General features: G+C 55.6%; 1 protein-coding gene across 3 annotated transcripts in view; it reads right to left on the bottom strand.

Annotated features, from left to right (window-relative positions):
* Positions 1 to 12,518, bottom strand: part of HERC2 (HECT and RLD domain containing E3 ubiquitin protein ligase 2) — a 105,363-nt gene that overhangs the window by 29,594 nt on the left and 63,251 nt on the right. For 2 of the 3 annotated variants that reach the window (XM_056124797.1, XM_056124799.1), the window contains exons 45-59: positions 10,816 to 10,961; positions 10,248 to 10,494; positions 9,970 to 10,106; positions 9,535 to 9,636; positions 8,483 to 8,651; positions 8,254 to 8,379; positions 7,754 to 7,862; positions 7,526 to 7,665; positions 6,340 to 6,530; positions 5,162 to 5,267; positions 4,989 to 5,080; positions 2,511 to 2,686; positions 1,190 to 1,301; positions 319 to 400; positions 82 to 225 (exon numbers count right to left, since the gene is read on the bottom strand). In XM_056124797.1, the coding sequence (XP_055980772.1) occupies positions 82 to 225; positions 319 to 400; positions 1,190 to 1,301; positions 2,511 to 2,686; positions 4,989 to 5,080; positions 5,162 to 5,267; positions 6,340 to 6,530; positions 7,526 to 7,665; positions 7,754 to 7,862; positions 8,254 to 8,379; positions 8,483 to 8,651; positions 9,535 to 9,636; positions 9,970 to 10,106; positions 10,248 to 10,494; positions 10,816 to 10,961 (2,079 nt within the window). The remainder of the gene's footprint in view (positions 1 to 81; positions 226 to 318; positions 401 to 1,189; positions 1,302 to 2,510; positions 2,687 to 4,988; positions 5,081 to 5,161; positions 5,268 to 6,339; positions 6,531 to 7,525; positions 7,666 to 7,753; positions 7,863 to 8,253; positions 8,380 to 8,482; positions 8,652 to 9,534; positions 9,637 to 9,969; positions 10,107 to 10,247; positions 10,495 to 10,815; positions 10,962 to 12,518) is intronic. The other variant, XM_056124798.1, reaches the window with a different exon arrangement.

The raw sequence follows: 12,518 nt of genomic DNA, 5'->3' as shown, positions 1-12,518 counted from the left end.
AGGCTGCTCAGGGCAAGACTTGTTAATCCTAAGGCCCAGGTGGGTCCGGGTGGTCTCAGGGTAGCACTCCTGGGCCAGTACCTGAGTGCACGGCCACCTTCTTGACCACGTAGCTGCTGAGCGCTGTGATCTGCCGGGGGATGGGCACCGTGCCACTGGACAGGCCCAGCCCCAGGCGGCCATTGGTGGCTTCCCCACAGGCGTAGACCTTCCCCTCCACCGTAACTGCAAGGAAGCAGAGCACAGAGACTCACTCCTCATGGCAAGACCCCGTGGGGCCAAGTCGCCACTGGACACTGCCCGTCAGGATGCCCCTACCTGCAAACAAGCTCTTCGAACCACCGGCCACCTGCACCACGTTCAGAGCAGACAGAGTCTCGGAGAACGAAGGGACCTTGATCTAGGAGAGGTGGTTTATTTAAGGAAAAACAGAGGAAAAGACCATTCATACATGCTGTAAGATGCTCAGTAAGCCTGCCCGATGATGCAAGGAATTACTGCACATTCATCTGATGATTCTGACCCAAGTTCTTTTTTTCTCTTAGAGACACAAAAACACTTTAAGATGAAACAGTGCAATGGGATTTACTGTTTTGAAACATGGGGACAGGAATCTTTGAAAATAAAAACCAAAACGTGGCCAACAATGGGATTCAGGCTACTTACAAAAATGTCATTGTCCCTAAGGGCCACAGGGATAGTACGGGGTTAGAGCGCTTGCCTTATGCACAGCTGATCTGGGTTTGATCTCCAGAACAACATATGGCGCTTGACCCCCACCAGGAGTGATCCCTGGCAGAGCCTGGAGAAAGCCCTGAGCACTACTAGGTATGAATAAACCAAAAATGAAAATAAATACTAGATGCATTTTTTAGTTTACGAAAAGGCAATAATACAACTCCATTTTTTTTTTGGGGGGGGGGGGCGGCTTTTTCTGGTCACACCCAGCAGCAATGGGCAGGAATCACTCCTGGTGGTGTTTGCTGGGTCAACCTGCTACCCTATCAACTCTGGCCCAATAACGCAGCTCTTCAGAACACAGTTTTCCAAGGATTAACTTCGGTAACATTAACGGTCATGGCATACAAAGTGAAACAATCTAAAAATGTCAAATGTGGTCTTGTTGCAGGGCCACTTCGGTACAGTGCTGGCCTGAGGCCCTCGGGGACAGCAGGCCCAGGGGACATACCTTAGAGCCCTTCAGTCCACCCAGCTGGTCCTTGTCGTTCAGTCCCCACACAAACACTTTGGTTCTGATGGTGGCCGCCGACTCCAGCCCCGCAGCCTTCTTTCTTATAAGGCTGACCAGAGAAGCACAGAGAGAGAGAGGGTGTTCATGCAACATAAGACGATGTTTCAAAGAAAACGGCAAATGGCCGGAAGCTTGCAAAGCTTGCCGGTTACCAGAACCCTGTGTTTTCTACAGAAGCAAGAGTTCAGAGGACTCTGAAGGCCAGGCACCGGCATGCCACCTCCAGAGGAACCCGACAGATATGAATTCCCACCCTTTATTCTGGGCAATGAAGTGCCGTGTCATGCTACAGCATCAGTGGCTCTTCTCAAAACGACAGGCTGAAGGGAACAGCCTCAGCACAGAGCTGCTTGAGATTAACTGGCCAGCGCCAGGGAGAAGCAGCCCAGGGGTGCCAGGGGACCAGCATCGGGCCCCGTCCCGTGTTAAGAGCTGAGGTATGGAGACCACTTTAATGCTTCTGGCATGCGAGTGAGGACGAAGGCTCCCACTCGTTGACTGTGCGCTTGGACTCCCAAGTTGACAAGACCCGGGACAGACTCAGGGCCAGGATGTCACAACCCCCCGAGAGAGGAGCTCTCTCTGCCAAGCACCTATGGAGATGACTCTCAGAACACAGCGCACCCCACAGCCAAGGCCACACCAGGGTGTGAGCTGGTTCTATCAGCGTGTCCACCAGCACGTGCAAGAAAGGGGCTCAGTCCACACACAGCATCTCCGTGCTCAGACTCTCAGAGCCTGGCGAGCGGCGAGACAGGCCGCAGTCACCAGCACGTACAGAGAGACTGGGCGGCTCTCAGCACACAGCATGGACATGCCTCAGCCTCGGCACCGGCCAGAGGCCAGGGTAGACTACCTGTGACAGACAGCCCATCACATCCACTTTGAAAAAAACATTATTTAATAATAAAATACCTAACAGAAGATGCCAAAATACGCTAGACTATTTTAAGAGACTGGAGCCTTATTAAAAGAAAAGAAAAAAAAAACTACAAGGCAATGACATTCCTGGCAGGAAGGTTCAACATTCAAAACATCCCTGTGGGGTAGTCCCGGGGATTCCCGGACGTCTGGTGGTGCTAAGGCCCTTAGAGGCAGTGGTGTGAGCAGGGGTCCCTACGCATACAGGCATGCACATGGGTCTTTTCCTTTCATTTCTATGTACCGCCTAAGTACGAGTAAAACTGCCCTCATTCTGGGATAAGCTCAAGTGAAACATTTTCAGTGCAGCCGGGCAACCCCCACACACAGCCCTCACCTCCCAGTGCCGCCTTTGTCATCTTCTTCCTCTTCGTTGTCGGAAGCCAGGAAAGGCACGGCAGCCAAGTCCTCCTCCTCAGCACGGATGCGGCCCAGCAGGAGAAGGCCGTGGATCTTGCAGTCAATGCCCGAGCTTCTGCACTGCTTGATGGCGATCTCGATATACCTGTGGTACTAGAGAGGCAGAGAGAGTGGGCTGATCCAGACTCATGAGCAATGGTCAGGGGTCAGTGAGCTGACCCAGACACAGGAGCAATGGTCAGGGGTCAGTGAGCTGACCTAGACACAGGAGCAATGGTCAGGGGTCAGTGGGCGGGCCCCAACAGGGGAGCAATGGTCAGGGGTCAGTGGGCGGGCCCCAACAGGGGAGTGACAGTTGGAGACTGGGCAGCGGAGGCCAGCTTAGGCTCCTCCCCTTAGGTCTGGAAGAGTGAGCGAGCACAGTGTGAGCCAGGGGAGGGCTGCTTTCCAAAGAAGCCTACACCTGGCCAATCCAAGCTCTCGGGCCTGGGGACCGCAGTGGCCGTCCCGCTGCAGAACAGGAGGGGCTGCTCACTGACAGCAGGCAGCAGGCCTGTCTTCGGGCTGTCAGGAACCCAGCGAGATGCTGAGGAAGCAAGGACAAAGCCATCTTCCCTCCAGATACCCAGCCGTGCAGAGAGCCCAGAACCCTGGCCCCGGCCAGGATAACCCCAAGTAGGTCCATCTCGAGATGAGTGTCGGCAAGCACACATGGGAAGGCCCGTCTCACACACCCTTGGGCAGCGGCTCTGACCTGGACCCACACACACTCGGGGGAGTCGCTGCTGGGGGCAAGTGGAGACGCAAATGCAGCGTGAGTGACTGGCCCCTGTGCTCAGAAGTGCAAGCACTAGGTGCCAGGTCCTGGGTAAGTGCCCGCTGTGGCTGCAAGGTGCTCTTGGCCGTGCCAGGGAGGCTGGGCACTCAGTTCCTGACTGGGAGGGATGGAAGGGGACGAGAGGCTCTGTGGAAAGTCACAAATGCCATCTGCCGCCCCCTTTCTCACACTCAACAAACACCGCGACAAATTATTCTGAACTAAAAACTTCTTGGATTCAAGTTAATGTATGTGTGTGTTATGTTTTGGGGCCACACCTGGTGGTGCTCAGGGGACCCTACTGGCTATCAGGAATTGAACCCAAGTTGGCCACACACAAGGCAAGCTCCCTACCCAGTGTACAATCAAGCACTCCAGACCAAGCTAATATACATTTTTTTTTTTTGGTTACTGGGCCACACCCAGCAGTGCTCAGGGCTTCCTCCCGGCTCTGTGCTGAGGGATCACTCCTGGCAGTGCTCAGGGGACCACAGATGCCAGGAACTGAACCCAGGTTGACCAAGTACAAGGAAAATGCCCTATCCACTGCACTACTGCTCCAGGCCAAATTAATATACCTTTTACAAACAATAACCTCGGTTACTGGTAATTAACATTATAATTACTAATTAAAATACAAGCTATTCTGGCACATAGTTCACACATTAAGTAAACTCTGCTTAGGGCCAGACGGAGTGGGGCAGAAGTCAAGGCAAAGGTGCTTGTCCAGCATGCGGCCTCAGCCATGGCCCTGCATCAACCCGTCACCACACACAATCCCCAGCACCACAAGGCACAGCCCTGAGCACAGAGGCAGGTCTGGCTCACCATCGAGAGGAAAAAAAAAGGCAAGTATGTTTAGTACCTAGAATAAAACATCAAGCATTTGGTATCTTTAGCTACTGCCATTGTACCAAATAAGTTAATCCTCATGAGACAACAGAGTACATAAAATAAAAACCTGTCTTGCTTGTGTTTCTTAAAATAGGGTTGACATCTTGAATCTTAAAACGTGGGAAGCACTAATGGGAAAATCTGAGACAGTCTCATTGCTTTGGAACATTTGGGAACTATGGGAAAAACCACTGGGTTGCTGGGTCAGAGAGACAGCAGGTGAGGCACCCGCCTTGCGTACAGTCGAGCGGGTTCGATTCCCAACACCACATGTGCTCCCTGAGCGCCCCCCCCACCCCCGGAGTGATCCGTGAGCACAGAGCTAAGTATCAGAAATTGAGGAAATAAAGAAACAACCCACCGACTGTTGCCCAGGTTCAATCCCTGGCAGTCCAGGGGTCCCACCACGCACTGACATAGAGTGCAGCCCCCAAACAAAAACAAAACCAAACCCACCAACTGTCTCAGGATCCTCAAGAATTACACCAAACGTGAATTTGTTTCGAAAAGCACCCAATAACCAGCAAAGCAATCTATCGGCCACCAGTTCCCAACCAGGCAGCACCGATGCCGAGAGGCAAGACAACGAAAAAGCCCTTTGGTGCCACTCAAGGGGTCAGAAACACCCAGCACCACCAAGAGGGTCTCTCGCAGTGCCCGAATTGTCTGCACGGCGAGAGCACCCCAGTTGGTGGTCCCTCCCTGTGCTGCCCTGAAGGATCGCACACCTGCGTGCCCACTTACCTCGGAGCAGTCGCTCAGCAGGGACACCGTGGTGTCTGCGGGGTTGATGTTCACAGTCTTCAGCTCAATCAGGTTATTGAGGGAATTACCACCTGAGGCACAAACGGTAAGAGGGTGAGACAAAGGCAGCATTTCCTCACGACGGAAAATGCTTTTCTAAGTGATTCACTTACCTGACACCACAACCAACGAAGGCATGTAGCTGCTGTCCGCGGGGTCCACTATCATTTTCAGTCTATGGACAAGAACATCTGGGAAGATCTCCAAACGAATCCAGTGCTGTGAAGTTAAAAAAAAAAAAAAATCAAGTGTTCTTGGGGTCAGAGAGATAGCAGTGGGTAGGGCATTTGCCTTGCACAAATCGGCCAACCCAGGTTCGATCCCTGACATCCCATACGGAATAATTGAGCCCACCAGGAATAATTCCTGAGTGCAGAGCCAGGCGGAATCCCTGAGCATGCTAGGTATGGCTCTCCCCCCAAAAAACAATAATTAGTGTTCTCAGTTACTAAAATTCAGATCTTAGCTACTAAGAGTGACTGCCAAAGCTTGAGAATCCACGTGATTTTTCTGTATGCCCTGCGGCATGGGTGAGAGCATGCCCCATAGGGACAAAGAGCTTCCCACAGAGTGCTCTGTGCCCTAGCCAAAACTACACCAACAAGTTCCTGATCTGGGCGTCTCTCACAGCCCCGGGGCAGACTGATGAAGGAAGACCAGTTGCGCCTCCAGAGGCCGGACCCCACCCCACACGAGTGCAGTCAGGGTGGCAGGTGCTGGGGGGTGGCTGAGAAACTTGTAGCCAGAATCTGGACCTGATTCTGTTTAGCGGGGAAACAAGCAAACAGCCACCCCCCCAGGACCCCATCATGTCTGCTAGAGAAAATGTGCTACCCTCATCCTTCCTCGTCTGCCCCCAGAAAAGAGAGCAGATGGGCTGTTACTCTGAAGTGTGAGGCTGAACAGAGCCGGAGAGACACGCAACAGGTGATATGCTCGCCTTCACACACTGACCCAGGGCCTCATCAGGAGTGACCGATCCCTGAGGACCGCTGGGTGTAGCCCCAAATCCAAAAATAAAACCTAATCAGCATTAAGTAAAACAAGAGCAATGACTGGCGCGTCCCCCTATAACTTGGCAAATGTGTCCACTGAGGAGCTGCAAAAGGCAAGGCCATGTGGTGGAAGGCAAGATCACACAGCGTAAGGCCAGGTCACGCAGCATAAGGACAGGTCACGCAGCATAAGGCAAGGTCACACGGCAGAAGGCAAGGTCAAGCAGCAGAAGGCAAGATTATGTAGCAGAAGGCAAGGTCACGTGGCGGAAGCTTCCCGGCACTGCTGGCCCTACCTTTCCCTGTGAACCCGAGGACTGCCAGCAGGGCTCACTGCCATCGATGAGGCGAGCCGCCTGGTTCACGGAGGACGACACACTGAGGTTCTTCACCATCCGAGCCCAGCTGTCCAGCAACGTTCCCGGGCGGCTGCTGTGGCCACGCTTTTGCTGCTTCCCAGAACGGCCACAGAAGATGGCCGACTGACCTGAAAATGGACCGGACAGCATTAGCCCGGGGGCTGGAAATCCAGAGGATGCAGCGATGAGCTGACGAGCGCCTAACGACTTCAACACCTACTGGAGGGGTTTAAGCTCACTCAGGGGGGACTACGGCCCACTCCATGTGATGCTGTTCTCCGACAATGAAGTGTAGCACGTTCAGACAAAATGCCACGTCACTGAAGAGTAGGGCTGGGGGCACGGGGAAATGGAGAAACTCTGCTACTGAGGTATGGAGTTTCTGTTTCGAGGTGTGAACAAGTCTCCAAAATAGGACAGACACTAACACAACAACATCCCTGACCTGCACACGATTAAAAACAGCCAGAATGGAAAAGGCTGACTTCCCCATCCCTCCCACTCTCCTCCTCACGCAATGAGACACACGGTAGTCTGAGATTCTGTCCGTGGTTTTTAAGAAGGCGCCAAGCAGCCCTGCCGTGGGGATCCTGTGGCCCTGCACTCCTCAGAGAGGGAGGCAGAACGTGGTCGGGAGAGGGCCATCTCCCCTGTCTCACGGTGCAGGGGATCAGAGTCAGGGTGAAGTAACAAAAAGCAAACATGCATGCGGGCTCACAATGCATATCCCTGTGGAAAGCGGGGACAGAGCCAGGGGCAGCTCAGGCAGAGAACTTGCTTCACACATGTGACACCTGGGTTCAACCCCTGGGGCAGGAGGGGCAGAGAGAGAGAGAGAGACAGACGGACAGACAGACAGAGAGACAGAGAAAGAGGAGAGAGACAGAGAGAGAGGGAGAGGAGAGAAAGAGGAGAGAGAGAAAAGAGGAGAGGGGAGGAGTGAGAAAGAGAGGAGGGAGAAGTAGCAGGAGAGGGGAGGAGAGAGTAGTAGAGAGGAAGAAGAGAGAAAGAAAGTAGAGAGAGAAAAGGAGAGAGGCAGAGAGAGAAGAGAGGAGCAGGAAAGACAGAGAGAGGTAGAGAGAGAAGGAAAGGGGACAGAGGGACAGAGCACATTCTACTATACCTGGCTCATTTATTCGGCCAAATGTGTGCCTGGCGTTGTGTTTTCTGGTCTTGAAGCAAGTTTCACAGAAGTCAAAGTCGTCACAGTTTCTGCATTTGAATCGAGACCCGTTGACAGGAAACATGTGGCAGCCGTCACACCTGCGTAAGGCAAAGATGCTCCGTCACGCCCAGCCCCAGAGCGCCACTGCTGGGCAGGTGAGCCCTGAGCCCTCAGCGCCCAACTCACGTCACGCCGGGATGGACACTGGGCACCAGCTCCATCTCGGACAGCAGCCCGGTCCAGTGGGATTGCTGCGTGAAGTCCACGATGACATCCTTGCCGTTGGCACTGAAGGCTGCGGGGGGACAGATACCGCCTGAACGTCTGGGTCACAACCTGATGGGCGCCCTGCCGTCATCCTGGCCACAGACCACTTGTCCGTCAGAGACACATACTAAGGTCCACGTCCGTCAGTCAGGGCCCTGCCTCAAAGCCGCCCGAGTGTAGCAGGGCTGACAGCGCCTGGCTGAGGGCTGACCAGTAACAGACGAAAGCACCATCCCCCATGTCTCCGCTCTCACCCAGCTCTGGAATCGACTCTCTGCCGTCCCCCACTTCCTTGTACCCCACCCCCTGCCAGGAAACGCTCTGCCCCGCGGGTCTGCAGCTGGACGTGACTCTCGGCCTTGGGTGCCCGGCATGTGCCCTCCGTCACTCTCCCGCTGCTCTCTGCCCCTGAAGCTCACCTTTGACGACCCCCACGCTCTGATGGGTCACAGAGCCCCACTTATATTTGGGCGTGGTGACGGCGGCTTTGACTCGGACCTTATCCCCAATCTTGATGTGAGAAGGAGAGCTGGGCGGAGGGTAACCTGGGAGGGTGCACAGCAGTGGGTGCATATTAGCACTGCGGTGGGGGGGGCGAGGGGGCGTCGCTGCCCATTCCCCACAGCCCACCCCGGGGTCTGGGCTCACCGATGAGCTCGACGTGCAGGTAGCGCACCCAGTAGGTGCCACCCTTCTGCTGCCAGTCGCACTGCACATTGAGGTCATGCAGCCCATCCCGGTCCAGTTTGATCACTTTGCCCACGTCGCCTTCACACACCTCTTCATAGGCGCGACAGCAGCGGACCATCATGCCCACCTGGAATGAAAAGCCCAGACCCATTCTGGAGCTGGGCACGTGCCTGCATGCCCATTTTCCAGAGTCTGAGAACAGAGGCACACTCTGCCGGTAAAGCACCCAAGGGCCTCAGCCACGCGTAGACCAACGTGGCCACCCTGCAGGACGGCCTGGCCAAGAGGACTCGCAGCAGGGACACACCAAGACGCTGACAGAGACAAAAGCTCCATGGAGGTTCTTGGTCACCTCGAAATGACGCAGCTTTCACGGGGGTCGGAGTCGACAAAACAAACCATACAGAGACAAAGTGGCCACGCCAGGACCACTGGCTGTGCTTTTACGACACACTTTCACAGTGACCAGAACTGGCCAGAAAGTTCTCTGCAAAGAGCAGCGGTCCAGCCAGGCTGTTTAGAAGGTGCAGCTGACTGCGAATCACTACTGGGCACCAACGTGAGTGGCCTGGCCAAGGACACTCATGGCTGCTAAGCCCAGAAATGACCAAGTGAGAAAGTCTTCACAGGAGGCGAGGTGGCGGAGACCTGGTCCTGCCACAGGGCTTTGGACCTGCAGATGTCTCCTGCTCCTGCCCGATCTTCACTACCACCAGGGGCAAGGCAGAGGTGGCCCAGCCCAGAGTCCCACCCACAAGTCAATGGCATGGAAGGAAGGAATGAGGGGAAATGGACACTTCGGGGACACCTCAGCCATTTGCAGCTGTGGGTTTGACTTGTGTCCGGATCACAGCGAGGACCTGGGCCCTCAATGCGGCTGAGGCCAGAGCAGTCCTGGCACTGCATATGGTCTTCGAGCACAGAGCCAGGAGTCAGTCCCGAGCACGGAGTCAGGAGCCAGCACCAAGCACAGAGCCAGGAGTGAGCCCCCAAAATACAGGGCCTCTCACCTGGATGTTCTCCCTCACGTACACGGCGTAGTCGTCATTGCTCAGGAAGTCGGCTCGCTGCTTGTACGTCTGGCTCTCGGTCACAACCGCGCCAGTGGCAGGCTGCAAAACACAAACACGCCTGTGAGCAGGTGAGGCGCACCCGTCGCCAGGACAGATGAAGGGGGCCAGACGTCCTCAGAGCATCGCACAGTGCCTGCAGCCCTGAGGCTTCAGAACAGCCCAGCTCGGTGTCATGCCTGAGGCATTTCCAAATCCGTCTCCGGAATCCAGTGCAAGTCAGAAACAGATTTTTGACTTAGGGCCTAATGGCGACCGGCATCTGCAGTGGCCTGGGCAGGGTCAGCTCTGACGCCGAGAAGCCGCAACGGGGCGGGCAGAGCAGGGCAGGGTCGGGCAGGGTAGGGCAGGATAGGGCAGCGCGGAGGCACCCACCACAGCGTAGGCCGAGTCGTCCACGTCCTCCACCAGGTCTTCATCCGAGCACTCGTCGGACCCAGTGTCCACGTCGGAGAGGTCGGTCACCTGCACATCGGCATGATCCAGCAGCCAGCCCACTAGGGCCTCCACGCCTGAGAGAGGCAGCACAGAGCAGCCTCGGTGAGACCCCAGAAGGGCAGTGAGAAGAGACCCCCAGAAAGAGCAGTGGGGCCCCCAGGCAGAGCCACAGACGGGCAGCACACCACCCCACCCCCCAAGCCCAGGGCCAGTACCTGGTGAGCCGCCTAGGGCCTTGAGGGCCAGCTCAATGCTCCTCCGGGGAAAGCCCATCTCCATGAGCTGTAGCACCACGGGTGGAGCAGGCGCTGGCGACGGTCGGCGCCGTCTGGCCCGCACGGGACGCACGTGCTGCACGGGGACCGGTGTCGTGGCCTCGCTGGAGCTGCAGTCGGCAAACACGGGGCTGGACGGATGTGTAGCCTCCACTGCCAGACACTGGCACACGGCCAGCGCGGCCGCCTGGGAAACGAGAGGAGAGCTGGGGACTGTGGGGGCAGGCGGGCGCAGGTGGGCACAAGGGGAGGTCGCAGGACCAGTAGGGGGTGGACACTGGGCACTGAGGGAGGCCGCAGGGCCTGCAGGGTGAGGGTAGATACTGGGCACTGAGGGAGGCCGCAGGGTCTGCAGGGGGTGGACACTGGGCACTGAGGGAGGCCGCAGGGCCTGCAGGAAGACGACACTGGGCGGTAAGGGAGGCCACGGGGCTCGGAGTGAGGAATCACTACCACCCGAGGAGCCATCCACACAGCTCTGCTGTGGAGAGCGGCCGCAGACACACACCTCAAGCTCCTGCTTGTCGAACACGGCCTTGACTGGGGACGGCTGAGTGGCGGCGGCCAACAGCTGCTGCAAGAGGATCATCGGGGGCTGCGGCCCTTCTGGAGACATGTCCCCAAGGTCGGGGGACGCTGCTGCACCATCATCTGCTGGAAGAGCCACGCCTGAGCTGTGGGCACTAGAGACCCGCGGGCACTAGAGACCCGCAGGCACAGCCCCAGACAGCGTCTGCCTGAGCCCCGACTGTCTGTTCAGGGAACGCTGGGTGTCACACGAACAAGTTTTGTTTTCTGTTTGGTGTTGGGGCCACAGCTGGCCAAGCTCAGGGCCTCCTCCTGGCTCCTGTGCTTAGGGATCACTCCCGCCGGGGCTCAAGGGACCACACGCAGCGCCAGGGATGGAACCCAGCTTACATGGCAAAGCACTCTACCCACTGTACTCTCCAGCCCCAAGCTCTAACTTCTCCAAAGTCTGTCTTAAAACAAACTTCTTTAGGACTCAACTGTTGGCTGATGCCTTAACTGTATACTACTTAATATACCTGGGAATGGGCAAAAATTTCTTGGGTGAAAAGGGGTGGTGAGGGGCTGGAGGAATAGAATGACAGGGAGGGCGCTTGCCTTGCAAGCAGCCAACCCGGGTTTGATCCCTGGCATCCCAAACGGTCCTCTGGGCACTGCCAGGAGTAATTTCTGAGCGCAGAGCAGGAGTAATCCATCCTCACAGACCCCCCAGGCCCCGCCCATGCTTTCTTCCTCCCTCCACCCTGTCCCCATGAGCAGAAAATCCTAATAACCAAAGGGGCTGCAGAGATAGAAGAGGATTCAGACACCGGCCTTGCATGCAGCTGACCCTGCTTCAATCTCCACTACTTCGCAATCCCCCAAGCACCGCAAGGAGTGAGTCCTGGGAGAGAACACTACAAGAGAATTTGCTGATCAATGCAGATTGATAGTGGAGGGCGGGGGCAGCCTTGGGTGCAACTGGGGGAGCTTTCCGTCTGTTCCCTTAAAGAAGGGAGATTTCCCGGGGGACGAGGCCAGTTTTCCTGGAAGGAGGCAGCAGGCCATAGAGAGCATGTGAAGCTTTGATGTGAGATTTGCAGATGCAGAATCTGACGGTTCTTATGCCAGAAATACTTCTCTCTTTTCACACACATCTTAATCTTAACTAATCACTTAACTTCCCATTAGTCGTTGATTTGCTTGAGCGGGCGCCAGTAACATCTCCATTTGTCCCTGTCGCGTGCTAGTGTAGCCCAATGGCATCTGTTCGCTCTGGGAACATGAAGAGCCTCAAATCGATCGTTCACGATCTTGATGAAGAAATCTGACCATCTGGTAGGTGGGCAGCCACGCGGTCTTTTGACATCCCGTGGAATCCAGTCGGTAACAGCTCTAGTCCAGCGATCGTCTTTAAATCTCATTACGTGACCAGCCCATCTGATTTTCGACACCTTGGCAAATGAGACAGCGTCCCTGATTCTTGATCGTCGACGGATGTCAGAACTCCGGATTCTTTCTCTCATTTGAGTGAAACGTGATATTCCAAGCATAACTCTTTCTATTCTTCTTTGGGAGACCTGAATAGTGTTCTCATCCTGTTTGCGTAGGGCCCAGGTCTCTGAGGCATATGTTAATGCAGGAAGAACAGTGGAATCAAAGAGATGTGCCCGGAGCCGGAGGTTCTTCGTCCTCTTAGCTATT

The sequence above is a fragment of the Sorex fumeus genome, unplaced genomic scaffold (genome assembly GCF_029834395.1).
Source record: "Sorex fumeus unplaced genomic scaffold, SorFum_2.1 ptg000051l, whole genome shotgun sequence".
NCBI lineage: Eukaryota > Metazoa > Chordata > Mammalia > Eulipotyphla > Soricidae > Sorex > Sorex fumeus.
Note: the sequence above shows the minus strand (reverse complement) of the source record. Positions and strands in the feature narration are given on the sequence as shown.